The sequence below is a fragment of the Anguilla anguilla genome, chromosome 5 (assembly GCF_013347855.1).
Source record: "Anguilla anguilla isolate fAngAng1 chromosome 5, fAngAng1.pri, whole genome shotgun sequence".
NCBI classification, from domain to species: Eukaryota; Metazoa; Chordata; class Actinopteri; order Anguilliformes; family Anguillidae; genus Anguilla; species Anguilla anguilla.
In genome coordinates this window covers 34,925,668-34,946,824 of record NC_049205.1, presented here as the reverse complement: position 1 = coordinate 34,946,824, position 21,157 = coordinate 34,925,668, and the positions used below count along the sequence as shown (strand labels likewise).

At 39.6% G+C, this 21,157-nt stretch overlaps 1 protein-coding gene and 1 long non-coding RNA gene across 4 annotated transcripts in view; one reads left to right on the top strand and one right to left on the bottom strand.

Moving 5' to 3' along the window:
• LOC118227629 (sodium-dependent noradrenaline transporter-like) overlaps positions 1-20,473 on the bottom strand; it is a 47,303-nt gene extending 26,830 nt beyond the window's left edge. Inside the window, exons 1-4 of one of the 3 annotated variants that reach the window (XM_035418316.1) lie at positions 20,385-20,473; positions 10,270-10,640; positions 9,172-9,303; positions 6,911-7,145 (exon numbers count right to left, since the gene is read on the bottom strand). In XM_035418316.1, the coding sequence (XP_035274207.1) occupies positions 6,911-7,145; positions 9,172-9,303; positions 10,270-10,558 (656 nt within the window). In that variant the 5' untranslated portion in view covers positions 10,559-10,640; positions 20,385-20,473. Of the gene's footprint in view, positions 1-6,910; positions 7,146-9,171; positions 9,304-10,269; positions 10,761-11,430; positions 11,676-20,384 lie in introns of those variants that run through there. The other 2 variants (XM_035418314.1, XM_035418315.1) reach the window with 2 other exon arrangements.
• On the top strand, positions 12,514-20,460 carry LOC118227631. Its single transcript, XR_004765311.1, has 3 exons — positions 12,514-12,618; positions 13,366-13,498; positions 20,403-20,460. It is a non-coding gene; the product is annotated as an uncharacterized LOC118227631 (long non-coding RNA).
• Positions 20,474-21,157: the final 684 nt, after the last annotated feature.

Sequence of the window (21,157 nt, the reverse complement as noted above, 5' to 3'; positions counted from 1 at the left end):
CAATTAGAACATGCTTACAACATTAAAATAATCCCCAAATAAATTTCAGGTTTACAGCGGATTTCTTACTACACTGTATCCGACACGTAAAAATAATTTTATTTTGGCATAACCGTCTTACACATTTAGTCTAGGCTCTTATCCGGAGTGACTTACAGCTTACATTCTTTAAATATAATCCACTTATAGATGGCCAATTCCTAAAGCAATACAAGCCGATTTTCTTGATTCATAGTACAACAGCGACATCCCACCTTGGAATCAGTCTTACAACCCTAGAGTTGCAGGCTCAGTTCCATAACCATTATGTTGCACAGCTGCCAAGGGTTTTCCTAGAATCAGCCAGCAGTTTGAACAGCTACGGAGGGAGGGGCTAGCCAGTCGCCGTGAGATCCCAGGGTAAACTCATCTCAGCCACAAGTAATAGGTAGCACCCACCTGGGTGATGCACACCAGCCATTTTTGTTTCAGAACTCTCACCACACATTATCTGAACTGGAAAGGGTGGGACCTCTGCGTGGCGTTGGTTCTCAATGTAAAGCCTTGACGCTGCAGCTCGAGGTAGTTACGACAGGTTGCTCGAACGGCTGTGTGTTATTTGGGGAAGTAATTCTGATGTGCCCAACGGACTTCAGAGTGAGTGGCACTCCCCTGTCGCCCTCCCCTGTTGAAGTCAACAAGCCCAAATCCAGTTATTCCATGAACAATTACACTCTGGGCCTTCATTAGTATTAGTGCAGTTTCTGAGTGAGGTGAACAAGATTACTATGCAGTGTGGATCAACAGGAGCAATAGTAAACTCATCAGAGATTCTCGCAGAAAGTCAGGAAGGAAATAATTGCCTAGCACATTACCTCCGACACCAAAGACAGTCAAGGACATTACAAATCAAAGTGCTACCATACTTCACGTGAAGGACAAGGGAGCGCAGTCATAGTCTGATATTTCTATAACGTCTTGGTATAAATCATCTCGTTATTATCAGCCCAAGGATGAGCAGCCATCTTTAACTAGTTGACAGCAGTGAAGCACTGGTTTGTTTGATTCTAACAATCAATTTCTCACCGTGTTCCAGAATGGCTAATGTTTCACATCTTTCATTGTTTTAAAATGCTTAACATGACTGGTACAGGTCCCCTCTAAAAATGTGGAACAAACTGGACTGAGAAGCCAAGAAGAAATTTTGAAAGTTATACAGATAACCACTGTATAGACGCTACATTACATTATTCAAGCCCTTTCTCAAAACATTCCATCACTAGAATACATTAATTTAGATCAGACATAAATAATGTTTATTTCAAGTAATAAGGGCAGAAGTTTTGAAGAACTAAATAAAATATTACAACAAAACAAAAAATTTCAATTTGCGGCATTTACCCCGGATGTCTCTATCTTATATCTCCTACAGAATAGTTTTAGAAGCAATGAGATGCAAATGTGACATTCCTTCAGTCCCCTGCATGTGAGTGTGTGTGTGTGAGAGAGTGTGTGTGAATGTGTGTGTGTTTAATTGTGTCTATGTGTGTGTGTGTCCGTGTCTGTGTCTGTGTGTGACTGTGAGTGTGTGTGAAGGGAGGAAGTTTTGTAGTAAGACAATATCCTTTAGTTGGGAGTCAGAGTTGGCAGAGAACCGCCAGTGTACATTCATGTACTTTACAGGTACTGCATGTTCTCTGATGTTCAGCTAAGCCCCCTGCCTTGTAACCAGACTGTAACATTCGCTGAGAATAACACCCAGGTTCATCATCTGCAGGAACAATTCATCACTGAAGTTTATAATGGCCATGTGAAAAAAATTCTAATAAGCTTATATAGGCTCGCCACATAGCCCATTATGGCCTATGACCTGCTGAAAGCTACATCAGCTACAAATATATTAGTATAACAATACTGTATAACAATTAGAAATTAATTGCTGCTATTATATATGCACGCATATGGATTCAATTTAAAATAGTGGAGTTCATTAGGTTTATTTTACACAACTACACTACACTGGCAGACAATAATTACACACGACCGATACATCCTTTATGGTTTAATCCAAACTAACAGTGGTAATGCCTCCATTTTATATGTGCAAAATACATTCAACCCTTTAACACAAAGACTAAAGGTAACTGTCATAGGGGCACAGCAATGTTTTTGAGTGGCGCAGAACAGAGCAAAGTTGTTTGTGTTCAAGTTGGTGCATTTTAATCCCTGTTTTTTAGTGCTTGTGCCAAATGGGTTGGGTTGGGTTGTGAGGGGGCTGGGTTGGTCGTTGGGGGTGTGGATTGGTAAAAATGCACAGCACGGTTGTATTGTGGCAGATGAAGCGACACACAACTTCAAGACAATTCTCAATCATCAGCTGCCAGTGGCTCATTGTGTTCTTTAACAAATGCAATAAATGCCCAGCATGCCTTTCACATGCAACGTTTACTTTAAGAATAGCTACTTAAAATGATGTTATTGAATTGAAAGCACCCCCAAAGGCACTTAAAGGCATGTACTATAATAATAATAATAATAATAATACAATTATTATTATTAAGCTGTCATTTTACTATATAACAGTATCAGTTCAATTCTGCTTTACATTGTAAGTTGCTCTGGACACATGTATCTGCTAAATGAATACACATGGAAAACCTTTTTCTGAAATTCTTTACCAGAACCTATTGAAAGTTAACTTTTATCCTACTGAGTGCAAAATCAATACTGAAACCTGAGTAGCGAGTGAGAGTCGGAGCAGAGATTGTGAAAACAATGATACTTCACACAATCGTTCTTTTGAATGCAGTGAATGCACAGAGCACCTTGGCCCGTACATGGTCACGCCTTCACCACACCTTGATTTGCCACGTGCCTGTGTGTGCTGTATGTCAATGTCCTTAAAATACCCAAACTGATTATGACTATACATGTAAAACAACCAAGTTAATAGTTATATTGCGAAAAAAAAAAAAAAACTTTGTTCCTCTATTGGAATTCTGCTAAGAGATTTGGTAACTGTTCACAACATTTCTTTTTTTAAATTAAATAAATACAATGTCCAGTGCCAATACAAAATGTGCAGGGCAATTATGTAGTATAATGTATTGAAACTGCTCTTGGGTGTACTGTACAAATCCTAGGAGCAGTACTGTCAGTGTACCCCTAAGCAAGGTATTTCACCTGAAGCACTTTAAACATCCCACCGTACAAAAGGATAACATGTTAACGTTTCAGGAAATGGGTAAAAAATGCATCTCACGGAAAAGGTACGAGTACACAGGAAAAATGGTTCCTTTTCCTCCATCTGAAATCAAACCGTTAAAGCAATTCTGACGTCACAGCCATGACACCTGCACCAGCACAGGGTGCACTGAAACTGAAAAGCATGCTCTCTTCCAAGTGACTTTTTTTTGCGGACTACAATCCCCATAGGCATAGGGCTCACTCATCTCTCACATTATCAGGTCATCTGCAGGCAATGTTAGCTTGAGGAACACTGATTGACTGAAAAAATATGGTAAGGTAAATTTTTTAAATGATATAAAATATTTGAATATTAGGGATTAAGATAGCAGGCATACATTAATTTAATTAGAATATGTAGTAATCTGCAGAATCCAGGACTCAGGACACAATACTCCAGACTACTACATTAAATGTTTTTAAATAATTAAATAACTTTCAGAAGAATAGCACTAACAGAGGAATATTAGTAAAATTGTATCTAGCTACAAGTTTACATCTACAGTAATTACTGTTACAGTATCCTTGGCAAACTCATGTTTTAACCTGGATATCTAAGTGTACAATAACACTAGACAAAATAAGTCAACTAGTCATTATAACACAACTTAAAACAGTAAAAAAAAAACAAAAAAAAAACACCGGAGAATACTTGGACAGGTGAAGTTGCCCCACTCAAATGGTTCAAAACAACTGGTGTCCTCAAATGAGAAAACTTGAGCTTGTTGGCTTTTATGGCATAGTTGTGAATAGAAGCATTAACAAGACATACTGTACAGTCTGCTGATCCTCCCCTCTCATTACCTCCTTTCTCTCCTTGGCTCACCTTGTTTCTCAGAAGTCTTTGTAGTATAATGCTTTCTGTGAACAGCTGCCCCAAATCCAAACCAAACAAAGAAACCGGTTCTCTCATTGTTTCTAATTTCACACTCCTGACCAAGGCAGTTCTGTGTACAGAAGTGGTGTGAAGCTACAATTAGGTACATTGCCTGGGGCGATCAAAACTGTCCTTGTTGGGAGCACACTGTTGACACTGGAGGGGATGCAGCTGGTGGCACCTTTGACCTGCTTGGCTATTTGCACCAGAATTTACCAAAATAATCTGCTGAAACAATTGCTCACTGTACATTCTCTATCGCCCACCCACCATGCCAGGAAGAAACACAGTTGTACTCCACAAACCACACAGATGAGACTCAGACTAGCACTGTGTAGCTTTCTACACCCCAGCTACCTTAGAAAACAAACGCTGACCTCTCCATCCACCATTTCAACAGAGCAAGCAGACACCCCCCCCCCCCCCCAGCCATTTCAAAATGGACCTACCCATCATAAAACTCCACCCATAATACATTAGCATCAGGATCACCTTCTTCATCCATGTCAAATCCACCACTCCATCCGCCAAAAAACCACCTTATTCACTCATCACAAAACTGACCTCTCACCTTTCCACTGCCCTCTACACCCATATAAATACTACACTCTCAACACCACCTTCTCTATATTTACAAAATACCTCAGCTTTTCCCCTTATGACCTTTCCAATTAGATACCCACAACCAACCAAAGCTGATCTCTACTGTCACCATCCGTTGAAAACTGACCTCTCCACTAATCTCCCTGCTGCCCTCTCCTCTCAACACCGCCCTGTCCATCCAAGACTAATTCCTCCATCATTCTTAATACTGACTTCTGCTTGTTATGTTTTTTGATGCCAGAACAATAAAGTTAAGATAAACTCCTGGAGAACAGACTGGTATAATAAAAGTGGGATCTAGTGGACTAGAAACAAATGACATGTTGCTTTGATTACGAATTATTAGTTCACAATATAAACCAGCATACTCAGATTTCCGTGCAAGACCTATCAAGATTCCATAGTTATAGGGATTTATCTGATAAATAAATAACTTATTAACATGTTAATTATAATGATATGCCATAAACAAATTATGTCCTTTGTAATATAATTTTATGTTACAATGGGTAAGACACTAGAAATTAGTTTTTCACACACCTTGTAAGTTGCTACTCTTTTTCAAATTTCAGAATTTGGAGACACAGCACAAAAGTTTAGTGAAAGTGACCCAGTTCTATGCACCCGAAGCACCTCCTTTGATGCATACTTCAAAGTGATGGGCGAGAGCACAAATCATCAAATAGGCCCAACCTGCTTAACAATGTTTGATCAGTTTGCTACAATACCATTGTCGAAATGAGATTTCATTGCGCAGTACAGAAACTCACGTGGAAACTCAATCACAGGAGATTAGGAGGCCCATTGTACTTCCACAGACTTCTTTCTCGGGCTTTAAATGGATTGTTTCTTTGCCTTTAACTTCCCATTCTTGAAGACTTATTCTAATTCCATTTATTCTTTATTTTCTTATTTAACAGAAGAAAGGACACAAAGTGAACTGCCCAGCATTGCTTGAGCTTTGCCCACTAAGTAGAAAAATAATCCTGACAATTAGCATTCAGGCTAAACAGTTTTCTAATTTTGTCCGTTATAATTCTAAAGTTGAGCTGAGGCAAAGATTTAGGGGAAACACCTTGTGTGTAAAAGAAATTAAGTTAATAACAGTAATCCACCACGTATTTATTGGCATGCATTTTTATTGTGCAGGATATGGACCAGTATGTAGTTTATCCAGTTTTAATAACGCAACTTTAACTTGCATCTAGTTTATTATAATGCAGGCATGACTATACTAGAAGCACAAATGAATTGCAGGCCATTAAAAGATACGTCTGTTGATATTTTCAGTGGGTTGTTTACTTCAGGCATAGCTCTGAACATTTCAATCACTGCCCATAGTTTATCTCATCACTTTATGTTCTAACTGAATTAACTAGATACATCTGAATGTAGCTAATTTATGTATTTATTTATTTTATTTTCAAAAGGACAGAAGTGTTCAGTGTCAATCTGTGTTCAGCGGGGTCCATATACAACCATTACAGAGAGGGTTGAGGGCATAGAGTACATTAGATTCCCACAAAATACCATGTTTACAAGACAGATCTTAATCTTAAGCATATACAGCCATCTCCTGAAAGTTTGGTTGCTTTATAGAAATAGTTTAGTTCTATTGAGGAATCAGGATCAGTTTAGCTTAATTGCACAAAAAGGTATAGGTAAGGATTTGGGTCAGGAAAGCCTATCCTTTCTTGAGTGTGAGTGGCTAGCTCTGCACATGACAGCATAACATCATTAGCACCACTTATCTGAATGATTGGCAATGCTCCCAGGCCATATAAATCACATATTTTCTGTTTGTTTTGGCCATATGGGAGGGTCTATGAGCCAGGAAGACCGACTACCCAATACAGTGGTAGAGGAACAAGAACAAGTCATACAATTTGGAACTGAAAATTCTTCTAACTACCCCCTGTAGACTTGTGACAACAGGATATTTAGAATGATGATGTTTATCAGCTCCAGTACAGCACCTGCAAACTTATTAAACTCTAAATATTTAATTAACATAGTCTATAATCATTCTATAAATCCTTTGTAAATGGAACCAAAATCTACAGGGTTATTATGCCTCTTACTAAAATGTTTTAATAAGCGTTAGTATATGATTCATCCTTTTCAAAGGATAGCTTTGTCACTCCATACTCAAATAAAACAAAGTAGATAAGGGACAGGGTGTGTGAACAGGCCCCACATACTCACTCATAGAATTCCGCAGCCGGTGTGATCTTAGACTTGGAGTACGATACGTTTCTCAGGAATGAGCCGTTGAAGAACTTTGGTTCGGTACAGTTTTCGCTGTTCCAGCTATTCCCACACTTTTGCCAAGGAAGTTCAAGCGTGAATGATGAGTACAGGTAGTACAGAGACCAAGCTATGATGACATTGTAGTAGAAGCCCACGTACAAAGCAATGAGGATCACTGTGTAGCCAACACCTGTGAGAAGAGCAAAATCGAAAGCAATTTCAAATTCCTCGCTCAGCATGTGGGGAAGATAGTCTTTGAGTACTAGGTGCACAAGAGGAACACTCTAGGTGACATGACAAATCATAACCATCTTTACACAACCTTGAGCAAATTCTAATACAGTATCAAACACTAATCAAATAAGTTTATTAAATGGAAAATTTTAGATTTTTTAAATGTAAGATTACAAATAATGACCTAATGTGCAAATTCATAGGAACATAAAATGATATGATGATGAGACTGGGCCATTCAGCCCATCTAGGCTCATAACTACTTAACTTTATAGTTTTGGTTGGTACACTTGTTATATTTTGACATAAAGTTTCTAATCAGCATTTGTCCACCTCATACAACATAGTTCACCAAAATCAATTACAATAAATTGACTGAGCTAATTATTATATTTCTTTAGTTATTAGAGAACTTCATGGAGTCATATATACTGGCTTAGAGAGTTCCTTAATGGATGATCGATTTAGGGGAAATTACATGAATGTTGTCATTTTTTATATAATTCATTTTTTTCTAAAACAAAGGCTCTTTTAAACTCAGTTCTCAATATATACCAATAGAATGGTGATACAATGTAGCACACACAGTCAGTTACTTAAATATGCTGATGACGTGGCTCTTGTGGACCTCTTTTTTAAAGATCCACCTCCATATCAGAAGACTTACTATAAGCACATCAGTGCCCTTCAAAAGTGGCCTCAGTGTAGTGCCCTGGAGATAAGTGTGAGGCTCATCCTGTTAAGGCACTGTTCTTATGTATGGACAAGCCCCACGGATCCTGCCACTCATGGGTGATGCGCGACTGGATCTAGCATCGCCCAGGGTTGGGAGGATTTCAGTCAGCCAGGATGACAGGGTCTCACCATGCAGCCGCATGGGCCCCCACAAGTTCTTACATTGAGCTGCCCAAGTGTCAGCCTCCGACTCATGTCTGTGTGACCCTGACTTGAAAACTGCCTTGTGATTGGAAGGTCTTCACACAGAATTGCTGCTTTGTAATGCCTATCTCAATCTCCAGTCTGAAGCATGGTCAAAAAATTGAGCAGGGAATAGAAGTAGGCAGTTCAAATGTGCAAACCAAAGGAAAAATTCTGTATGGAGGAATGCTCAAAGATCCCTCCCCAATATGTTCAATAGTTACATAAAAGAGTAAAGAAGACAACTGGGCATTATTTTCCTTTGATGGGAGGTATGAATAATTGTGACAGCTTTTTGAAAAAAAATGTTACACAATGGCTGGGATTCAATCAACCTTTGTCCTTAGCTTTGATTAACAATTAAAAGCAATATAATGTTTTTTTTGTACAAGGTTTTGCACAGTTTTGTGGAGTTTCGCAGTCACTAAGCCTAATTCACCAAACTGAGTTTGTGATGAAAAAGTGTGAGTTTGCTTCTAAGTCAAAGTTAAGAACAAATTTTGATTGCATGCAGATCAAAATCTTTTTCTCTGAGCAACTGTATTTGAATAAAGGAATACAATTTTCTCATTTTATCATACGATATAGCTCATTAGCTGTATTCTTTATTTCATACAGGCTTTTTTGCCCATCTTCCTCGAGGGTGTGAAACATATTGGACTGTTTCTATAACATTATCGTTTCAACACACCGTTCAGCATAGATAACTGGCATCCCGTTGCTGGATTCCAGTCATGCTTAATATCTACAAATATTGATCCTTACTGGTATGAAAAAGAGGTGGTCAAAATTGTAACTGCAGGAACATCTTGCCAGGGGCAGATACAGTAAGAATACAGTGGCAGTCACAGTTTGATTTACAGGCATTCCACATAAAAGCTCTGCCAAGAAGCAGTTTCCCTTTAGTAAGCATAACACTGCATTTTATTGGTTTACAAAAGCAATAGAATGAAAAAAAAAAAAGTCTGTGTGGTTTGTTTTGACAACCTATTACTTTATTTCTTAGCCTAGAGCTTTCTATAATGACCGTATTCCCGTGAAACGGTACAGTTTTGGTGTCCTACCTTTAAACACAGGGCAAATCTTCCAGATTGTAGCAGCCCCTTCTCTGTTGTACTGACCCAGGGCCAGCTCCATGTAAAACAAGGGCATCCCAGCGATGACGAGGAAAAGGATGTAAGGAATCAGAAAGGCACCTGCGAAGACAAATAACAATTCCACTGGGGATGTCTAGATGAAAGACGAGAGTGTTAGCACGATACGGCTTACAGTTCTCACTGCTCTACGTATCTCAGAGATCCCGTAAACAATTGGTGGAAGTTATGCAATCTACATTTTCACATAGGGACACTAATAGTAACGCATTCAAACTACTGAAAAGGCTCCATTACAAAGTCTAATTTAAAACAAATAAAAGCATGAAGCCAAAGGCAATATTTAGATGGGCTCGCTGAGACAGCACATTCGGGTTACTTTCAAAGTAGCATACATGCACACAAACGGGAAAAAAAATGCGATTCAAATGGAGAGATTAGTAGTTTTTCCCCAAATCTAAATTGCATGAATGTTAATGCTTCTGGCACGTGAACCAAAGCAGCACTGGAGGGTCCTGAAAACAAATGCAAACATTTCACTTATACCAGGACTTGGTAGCCTCATTATTCCAATTTAAAGTAATTTGCGTGCAACTGATATTGAGACCCAACTACAGTAGTTACTACAGACGCTATAACACTGGATGAGTTGAATGAGTCATCGTTCGTTGCAAGTGAGTAGCTGGCTAAAATCACAAGGGCTAAACTGCATGCAGCACAAATAAAACCCATGCAATGAGGTATCCATTCAAGCTTTCCAAATAAACTTGTTATCGCGTAATTCACTTTACTAATAGTTCAGGCTTACATGCGCCTGACTGAACATTGACACTACATTTGAACAGTCTAATACACAACAAAACATATTGCTACATTTGAACAGTCTAATACACAACCAAAATATTGCTCAATATTTCTTGATTTGAACAAATTCTGTAAAACTGTGCCAGTAGTAATAAGGGAATACGATCTCCTCAGGTCAATCTCCGCTGATTTCATAATCTACAATGTATTGCTAAAAAGAACCAAAGAAAACTTAAAAATATGAACGAATTCGTTTCAACTCACCTCCTCCGTTTTTGTAGCATAAATATGGAAATCTCCACACATTGGCCAAGTCCACCGCAAAGCCAATGACAGACAGGAGAAAGTCTATTTTCTTGCCCCAAGTCTCTCTCTCCGCTTCCTCAGCAGAGGCGGTGGAACTCGAGGCGGCGATGATGGTGGAGTTGGTATACTGGACCCCATTCCGATCTTTGACCAAAATTAACTCCACTTCCTTTTTTTCCACATTGTTGTAAGGTTTCAGAGGGGCAACAGGTGACAGCTTATTGTCTGGCAGGACTTGGATGTTCATCTTCTTGGAAATTCTAAGCCTGGCAACCTCGTGCTCTTACAGCCCCGAGGAATGCGCGAAGGTGATGCTGGTACTGCAGCTCCTGATGGTGGTAGCGGTGATGATGGTAATAATGATTATGATAATGATGGTGATGATGAAGAAACTCTGTTAAGGCAATACTTCTCCTCGGTAGTTGAGGGGTCTCCACTGCGCTCATCAACTATAAAAATGGATTAAATGGGCACGACATATCAAAAGTTAAGTGAAAATATATGCAAGTATTGTTTTTTTCCTACAATGTAACGTTAGCAACTGTTGAAACGTTCACGCATGTATACAGAGAGCGCAAATATGCCTAGAAATCGGAAACCAACAGCACACATTCACGTAGCACGCACATCGCATCCGAGAACTTAATGAGATAATGAGAACAATTCTATAGGCTACGGTGTAACGTTATCTACCTTGGTACCTTGCGAAAATCCAGGAACACATTCAATATAACAAACACATTCTTTGGTTTGAACGACAATAATTTGGACTCCACAAATTTGAGATGACAAGAAATCAGTGCTGAAACTAAAATTTAAAAAGCTCATTCTTAAAGAACACATTAGTTAAACGACCACAGTATATGTATGTCCCCTCTGTCAGTTCAACACATTTTTCACCACTGTCTGGTATAAATAGTGGTGGAGATCATCTTGATGAGTTATTTGTGGCGATCTTATTAATGATGACTGTGAGGTAAAAAAAAAAAAAAAAATTAAAGTAAACTCAAACGAACGACTACCTCCTTACGTATATTTCATTAAACAAAGCAAATTACTCGATCACATGTTTTTCATGCAATGAGTTTAGTAACGATAGAAAGGGAGAGTAATCCGTACTTAAAAGATTGGAGGTAAGGCTCCATGATCCGCTGCTTCTGTCGTCTGGATGAGTCTGAGGAGTTGCAGCCAAATCTGGTGAAACTTGAAGACTTGCCTTCACAGAAGCTGGAGGCGATGTAAATTCTGTGCTTTTAAATCGGACTCCACGTGATATTTTATAATTGCACATTTTCTCTGGACTCGAGAAGCTAACATAACCACCGCTGATGGATTTGAACCGTACAAGCAACTGCAGACTAAATGTCCAGAATGAAGTTTTACTCCGGCATATCCTGGTTACAGTTTAGCCTAATTGTCATCAGTCATAACGCGTAATAGTGTCGCTTTCGATTTTTAGTGTGTCAAGGGAGCGGTAACTGTGCAAATTTTTTCATTATATTGTATTATGTTTTTATTTATTTTCTTTTCTTTTGGCAATTCATATGAACTTCAACATGGGTGACATACCAGGGGAAGAATGCATATTTAGCCTACGTAAAAGCCACTCATATCTATTGAATACTGCTTAGAACGGACCATTTTGGACACCTTGTTGTTAAGTTGATTAACACGAGTAGCACATACACCTTTTGAACTTTTGTAAGTTCATCATAACAGTTGAAAAGAAAGTGGATCTTATCCATAGTTGTGTGCGTGTATGTGTATGTACACACACACACACACATATACATATATAAGATCCACTTTCATACTTACACAGATGCACACACACAAAAAAAGCATTTTTGAAAATATTTTCTTCTTGACTTAATTTATCTGTTTCTTCTCTCTAGTACTAAATATATTGAATTAGAGTTTTCTAAGAAGCGGTAAAAGCATTGTGTTCCTTTCCTAATCAAATTCTTCACCAGCTTTAGCCATAGGCTACCATTTCTATTAGATATGGTTGGTCAGATCATCCTATTAAAGTCAGAGATTGTCCCCTTAAAGCTTTCCAGTGCTATTCTTATATGACCTTAAAAGGAGTGTTTTGGGCTTTTTGTTGATGCACTGGTAGAGATTAAAAGAGAGTAGGAATGATAAAGCTGGGAACCTGTCTATTCAGAGTGATTCATTGTTATTTCTTCTCAAGCAGGTGGAATAGATTCACCTTTTTCGGAATCTTCTGAAGTTAATCAAATTTTTGACCTGGAAGTTACCGGCAGACCCTGAACTGTTATTTCATCTGTGAAAACATTTTGCCAGGTGAAAACAATTTTACACAATTCTTGATTTACGTGAATTGTGATTCAGTTTAGAATTAATAATGGCAGTTATTTTTTTAAAAAGTCAATGCATTAATGCATCTTCAAATAGTGTTTGTGCATCGTGACAGGTGAACATATAGCTTGATGATGGTTTCTTTACTGAAATGTAGGCTATGTAGGCACTTAAATGCACCGCACATTATGCTTGCACAATTTGTACACGCTTACGTGCCTTTTAGTGGTAAATTAAAAATGTTTTCTTTTTGTAAGAACGTACTTGCTTTGGCATCATCCAGAACCTTTTATGTGAAAGCTTACACTTAAACCTTAACTGTGAATTGTTTCAGTAAATGAAACTTTATTTGAAGTCATCACAAAGCTAGCATGGACCTTGTGGCTACACAGTAAAATGTTCAGTGTTAAATCAACACTTACGGAATACATATGGTTCCTGTTGGACTCATAAATACTCTGTTTGAGTTGAATTAACACTGGCCATTTTACTGTGTGCACCCTTCAATCTGGCACCCACCTCAACCATACCAAAAGCTTACCACAAAATAGCCATTATTTGCATCTACATTTGGCACATGAAGTTGAATCTCAATGGATCTGGATAAAGTGTGTTATCTGGATAAATCCGGTGCCAGTGACTTTCTGTACGCATACAGCCGTCTGCCTTGCATCACAGAAATCAGGTTTGTCCCAGACTTTTCCCTTAAGGCTCTGCCCGATGTTCACTCAGCTGGTGTTACAGCTGAGGCGACTGCTGTGAGGGCCAACTTCTGCCACCGCGGGAAAGATGCTCTCTTGCTGTGCCACGGAGCACTTCAACACACCGTGGAGTCCGCTGCCAGTTCCACACAACGATCTGTGGGGTACGTTTCCAGCCCCTACCCCCCACCCCCCCCCCCCCCCCCCCAGGCCCGCCCACCTTCCAGTGCCCATCCCTTCCGACATCCGAGACAGGCCAGGCGGTGTCACACGGCCCTGCTTCCTCCCTACATTGAGGGCTTGGTGTCATTGGGCCAGGTCATGATCCTGGAGGATAAGTTTAATGAGACATCAAATCTACTTCCCTAGCACTTATAAAGAGTCACTGGAGTCAAAAGTAAGAACAGCTTCTGTTTTTACAGTGGCAGCATTTCCATATTTCATTGGATTTCTGCTTCTTTAGTTTTATCTCCCTCATCCGATGCCAGGACTTAAGATATAATGTCAGAGTGAGCATCCTATCCACAGAGAACCCATCACTAATGAGAAAGTTAACTCCAGACCATTGAGCAACATGACACTTTCCAGACACTTTTCTGGTTCATTCATTGCCTTTGTGCTTGTCTCTCTAGGAAGTAAGGGTTTTTATCCTTCACCGAACTATCATTTGCCCAAAAAATATGTGCCACAAATGGTCGGCATATACAGTATTCACATGCATCCTCCTGATTTATCCTGAGTGAGGAACTGACTCAAATTAAGCACAATGGAAAGCTTTCTAGAGCAAGAAACGTAGATCTTTAACATGTGTGCCTACAGATGTTGGCTTTTTTATGTAGTTTCCCAAATGGAGGTCTCAAATGTGTTACTTAATTGTGCTTTATATTTTCTACTGATCATCACAATCTTTGTGGGTGGACTGTACTGTAGGTAAGGCCTGACATTTCTTTTTCCCTTCTTTTCACATGGCAGAAATCAAGTGTTTGACAGTGTTTATCAGTTTTGAAGCCCTGCAAACTGTGGGAGCCGCTGTTTTCTGTGGTGCCCCCATTACTTAGGAATGACTGCAGTTCTGTGGAACTGTGGACTCATTTTTTCCATTGTGCTAATGTACGTGGGCCCAGTGAACAAACAGCTGACCAGAAATAGGAAGCTCTGGAGTGTGGCAAGCTCGGATGCACTCAGAAATTCTTCACCCATGAGATGTTTCTGTGGGGCCAATGGCAGCATGCCTTGTTTGGAGATGCACAGCGTAGATTTGAAAGTTTTACACCTTCTTATTGGTGTCTTTTGAAATTCTTTCATTGGTCACAGCCTCAATATGGTTACAATTTAAAAGTTCGGAACAGGAAAGAGGACACACTGTCCGAACACCTCGTTCCTTCAATTGTCTCCAGCGCATTAAACTTTGGTTACCTCTGAAAAACATGCGACTCTGTCTAAAGGCTGAAAATGCTCCAACTGACGAAGGAGTCTGAGGACGGTGTTAAGCAGTGTTACTAAATGAACCCACAGCTCACAGAGATGGTGCGTACATCAATAAAGCATGCAGGAAGCAAGAAAAGTTTCTACCAAGCGATCTCAGGACCAAGATAAAAGAAACACAAACTTGTTTCGAGCAAGTGCATGACTGCTAGGCAAACGTATGCTCATGAATGCAGCTTCAAATGGTGAAAGAGTTGTAGGGGTCTGTGCTAGTGGCCCCACGGGGCTTGGAGGTCACTGGGTTCATGGGTGACTGCACACGCTGTCAGTGAGCATAACTCATCGGAGGCTTTCAGAGTGATCATCGGGCCATGCGGAGGTTCGCTCCAGGAATTGCTGCCCGCGTTACGCGTTCCGCGGTCTCCCTTCCGCGCTCACCTTTGCCCTGCTTTCGGGACGCACAGCGAAACTCTCGGGTGTTCGTTTGGCTCTCAATGCCAGGCAGATCTTGACCATGAATGCGAAGCAGCATGCAATCCACTGTTTAGTTTGCCAAGCTTTTGGAGTGCTCTTTTTTAAAACAGGTCTATAGTAGGTGAACGTTGTGGCGCAGTACACAAGAGTTTTTTTGTCTTACAGGTTTTGCACAGTGTTGCCAGTTCAATCAAAAAAGATCATTTTTGGTTTCTGTGTCACGGGGGACCTGAGTTTAGTCTTTTCGCAATTATGTACAGACAGAATGATTGAGGCTCGCCATTGATTGGTTGATTTGTCCTTCGAGAAAAGGAGAATGGCCAGGTAGGGAAGTATGGCTGTAACGTTTACATTAAAGGCATCAAATTCCAGTCCTGGAGAGCCATAACGTTTTCTGGTTCTTAGTGTTTTCTGTTAAGGATCTCCTCAACTAAGAGGTATCATTTTATTAGGATTTTTTGGGGGTAAAAGTCAAATGCTTAATTTAAGTCACTGAGCTGCAAAAGGGGACAAACAGCTTGTTTCCTAAACCCAGATTGGCTACTGATTTCATGGATGCCGCAAAAAAAACCATACACTGCAGCTTTGACAGCCGTGGTTTACACCATTACGGTATGTATAACCAGGATGGAAGTGGAGAAAAAGAGGTAGCACAATCCTGACTGTCTTTCAATCTGACAGTGTCCTTATGTAAATCCATTTCACGCTTTCCACGGCCGCGCACTGGCTCATTTACATACGCAGCAAAGGGGCGAGATGTCAAGATGAGGATCCTGCCCCATGATCTTACGGATTTCTCCATTTCATGCAACCGTTTCACACCTGCTGCGGGCATTTTCTGCTTAGTTACTCTCTTCCTTCTGAGCCTCATCATTCAGACCGGCCTGCACTCCCACAACTGTAAGGAAGAAGACCAACGCTGAACCTGAAACAGCCCAGACCCGCGGCATGCTTTCTGATGTAGGCGTGGGATAATGGCACAGACAGAGGCTCACCAGCACCCTGAAGTTTTTTCCAGACAGATTTAGCTTACAGCTTCATAAAGCTTGCATCCCATCCCTTTCAAAATAATCTGAACAGGGCACTGCATTACACATCAAATTTGCCAGTGAATCAATTCGTTTTGAAAATGGATGGGTGCTTGAGAGGCTTCAAGAATAGGAAGATCGTAATGTTTTTCAGGACTGAACCATAGGTTGAAAGAGACTGGCTCATCTAGAAATTTTGGATATTAATACAACAGTATGTGGCTGAGGTGTCAAATACTTGGAGTGTGAGATATAACATGTATATCTCCCCACACTCCCCTCACTTGTATGGGATTGCATGGGAAACTGCTACAGCTGGAAGATTCTTATATGCATTCTAATGAGAACATGCAAATGAACAGTTCCAGTCTTAGCTGGCACATCGATACATTACATTACATTACATTACATTACAGGCATTTAGCAGACGCTCTTATCCAGAGCGATGTACAACAAGTGCATTAGTTCAAGGTGCAGAGGTGCAAAAGAAACACACTAGAGTGAAGTAAAGATCATAGTGCCAACCCTGTAGAGTAACCTGTTCAGAATCTGGAAAAAAAAGTTGTGCACATAATTTCTATGAGAGTCAAAAACAAGACGACAAGACGATGCGACACAGAGTTGAAGTGATTGTGTTTACGTTGTGGCACATTAATTAATCGTTTTGTCTGCCGCCGTTGACCTTTCGATGCGAACGGCCAATGACAATTTGTATCTCCTATTTATTTATTTTTTTAAAGAGAAGGCCATTGGCTTCTCATTGCTTAGTGGTGTGAAATAAAACCAGATTAGCTGTGCTGATTGTCTTCAATTTGAGTAGACACACTTTCCTCAGGCTGTTCTGAAATGGATACAGCAACAGAGAGACCACTTCAAAAAGGGGAAAAACACACAGCCCTCAGACTTAATTGATTTCCTTTAACCTTATCAATTCTGATTAAAATGTTTTCTTGTTCGGAAAGGTTAAAACCAACTCAAGGTGTAAATCACAATTGGTAATCACAGTATTTTAAAGACTTGTATCTAGTTCATCACTTGCTTATCGTCAATGTGCATAGAGAATATCTGATCATAAAAAACTATATATCAAGTAGATGAGATATTGTACAGATGCAAAAATATTACTACCAGCTAAAATGAAGAAAAGGCATTAATTTGATTCTGCCCCAGTAATTCAATTCAAAGGACAATGCAATTCAGTTATATAAATCAACAAGAAATTGAACTCGAAGGAGAATCCGATTTGGCAATAGAAATGTTCTGATTCTTTTAAGTTGAGAAAAAATGACTCAGCTTCATGGAAAGCTAATGTTAGGTTGCATTATTTGGGAGGTCATGCAGTTTCTGAAAGGTAACATGTCTTAAAAGAACTAATAAACTACTCAGACTTCCTCCTGGTTCCTAGAGTATCTGTTTTCAGCATGTAACATCAAACTGATCTTCCACATCCAAAATCCTCTGCAAATCTAGACAAATCCATACTTTAAGTAATTCTGATAAAGTTTTGCATAACTCTTTCCGGCCATTGCAAGCTAATACAAATATAGCATGATTTAAGTTGACTGAGACAGATACTACGAATCAAGACAATTTTGCATATATGTATCATTACTAGACCTCACCTTCTCTTTATTATAATGCAGTTATGCTGCACTTAAAGATAATTGCTCAGAACTATGTGTTAATTCATTGTTTTTCATTTCTTGCATAACCATAACTGTAACTCTGGCTGCTCTGTACCGTAGTTATTGTTATTGTTCTGTAGCTGGTCTGATAAATATTTAATATGTTATCTATGCAGTAGGTCAGCATTTCCCAATCCTTCTGTGGCAGACTTTCCATATTTACAGAATCTCATGGCACACGACTCTCAAAAGCATAAAAAATAAACACCCTGTAGCCCCCCTCCACACGACGTACTGACGTTGATGTGACGTGCCAACAGAAAGCCAAAATGTTCTTTTGGGGTTTTAATTAAGCGATATGCATTTTAATGGCATTTATTTTGGCTTTTGTGAATGGGATTTGTTCATTTAAGTTTTTTCAATTCATTTGAACATAAAAATTTTTTTTAATGGATTTTTCACACGGCACGCCTGACCTCGTCTGATGCACACCAGAGTGCCGCGGCACACCAGTTGGGAAACGCTGCAGTAGGTCATACATGAAGGTTACTTTGGAAGACAGCCCACTGGAAATATTAATAAATTAAGGATTTTTCTACTCTAAGGACATTCATTGTTTCAGGACTATACATCCCCATGGCTCCACAACAGTTTATTGAGCCAACAGATACTGATTCACTTTTGACACTAAGGGCCTGATTTACTTAAACCTTTAGCAAGTGCAAAACCTTTTAGCACGTGCAAAACCAGGAACATGACCAATGATTGGTCACGGTATTTGTTTTGCACCAATCATTGGTCGTGTTATTAGTTTTACATGTGCTAAAGATCTTAGTAAATCAGGCACTAAGACCGTTGCCAGACCAAGTGACAGCTGAGTGGGGGTGCAGCCAAATAAAGCAGAAAGCATGGTGGAAAATGAGATAAAGCATCTGGCAGGACATTTGTAGGACAGCCAAATGACAATCAAAAGCACTTGTGAGGCAAACACCAGTAACTACAAACAACAATGAATAAATTGCAGATAGTCAATTAACCAATCTTCAAACACCTAGAGATTAATTCATAGACAAAATAGACCTATATATCAGGCTTCAAAACCAAAATATTGCCATACGTCACAACACGCTATTATTCTGCGTCCTGTGCAATTAGAGGAATTTTCCCATGTTCCTCATTAGAGGAAAGTGACAGTACACAGTCATGAAAATACAAAGACTTAGTGGCACGGTTCCAAATACTGGGCCACAGTCACACAGATCATTATTGATACCAACTATTCAGGTTACGGGGTCAAGATTTAGCTTGTTAGGCTGTTTACTCCTATGAAAGGCCCATGTATAGGTCAATACCTTGCCATCTATCTTTTAAAAAAAATATAAGAACAATTTTGGTTGTAGTTTTTATTTATAATGGTCAGTTGAGCTTGTTATTCTTGCACATTTAAGGAGATAGAGATAAAAAGGAACTGATGGGGAATGTGAAGTCAATCAGTTCAAGGCCTGCAGGGTGATCAGCTAAACAGACTAAGAGCACAATGTTTCAACTTTGGCCAAAATGTTGGTGTTAATATCCCTGATCTTTGGGTCTCATGTGTTGTTTAATGAGCACGGTGACAAAGTCTCTGGCTTAATGTCTTTGCTGGAAGACGGCACCTGCTTAATCACCGTGCCCTGGCTTTGCACTGAGGCGCTGGGCTGTTAAATGAGCATTAACTGGAGAGGAGTGTCCCCCTGTGGTCCATCCAGCACCGCTTCCAGGAGAAGCATGTTTCGTTTTTTTTTTTTTCCCAGAATGCCTCCCATCCAAGCGCAAAGCAGGCCCAGCCTCGCCCGTACGCGCCGTAGCTTCTGCCATTCGGCACAGAAAGGTGTCGGGGCTGCACGGTTTCGGGGAGCAACACTTTGTCTCGGGCGCTAACGAAACCGGCAGATTTCACGAGCATTATTTCAGCCATCAATTTTTTTCTTCTCTTTGGTCTCCATGGCAAACAGGAAGCCATGCGTGTTTCCTCCGACAGGCACCATACAGCTTACCCCCTACCCGCCATCTGTCATTGCATAATATAGTGCAGCTGAGGAGGTCAATATTCACTGTGATACAGTTACACACCAAAAGGGAATCCAGGGTTTGATTCCTTCATTTGTAATGTAATGATTATAATAATGATTCATTTCAGGTACTTCTATTTCAAATCAAATCTATCTGCATGTCTCTGAGATTACTTGACGTACAACTGATGATCAAGGACTCTTTATGATTCTTTTTAGTTCAGACACCATTCTGTTTCATTGTGGGGAATGATAAACACTTGAAATTTTAAAAAAATTTAAAAAAAAATGTTGTATGTGTGTGTATGTCTTATAATGAAAATTAGATATGACACAAATTATACCAAACCACACATGATGAAAACACATTGCACAGTTTTAACAGTAGCCCTTTCCTATCACTATTCTCTATTGCCTGAGTATACAACAGCACTGTAAATTACTTACTTTGCCGTGTGCTTCCAGAGGTCAGGTTCCCAAATAGTGCCGGAAAGCTGAAGAGATGGGAAGTGCAGCCTTGGCCTTCCTGGCTGTGCCTGAGTTAAACACTCTCAATTTGGGGAAGTGTGCAGTGGACCAGCGCTCTCTAGCACACGCAGAGCAGAGGGCGCAGATTAGTCATGTGGAACACTACTGCCCTCTGTCGGCTGCACGAGGAATTGAGTGATCAACCCTGCAGGAGTTGTAATGCTTTGCAACTTCTTCATGAACAAAGGTTTCTTATTGGTATATGTTTGTATAATTCTTTACATTATCCTGTCTTTAGTTCTGCCTCTATTTTACTGTACAGCATATACAAAGTGTACTAAATGCACAGTCTATTACACAATTTACTGCATATACAGAAGTATTACTTTCTGTATCCAGTAAACAGTATTGCCATAATTTCTACTGTAATGTTTCAGTAAATGTAATGTTTCTTGTAGCATATAAAAATGGAATATGAATAGTACATTTAATGTGTTTCTTCTCAATTAATACTTGAAAATACAGTGCAGTAAATCACTCAAGGCAAGGGAACTGGATACAGACAAGAAATAATCAAAAGTACAAATGCATACTGAGTAACAAGCTAAAAATGATAATATTTAAAAGGTTCTGCATTCCTGTTGATCATTCATAATTGAGGTACTGTCGGAAATTTCTCAGGGTATTCCCTAGAATAGAAGACATGAAAGTACTATCAAATTGCACGGAATAATCAAACATTTATTAAAAAA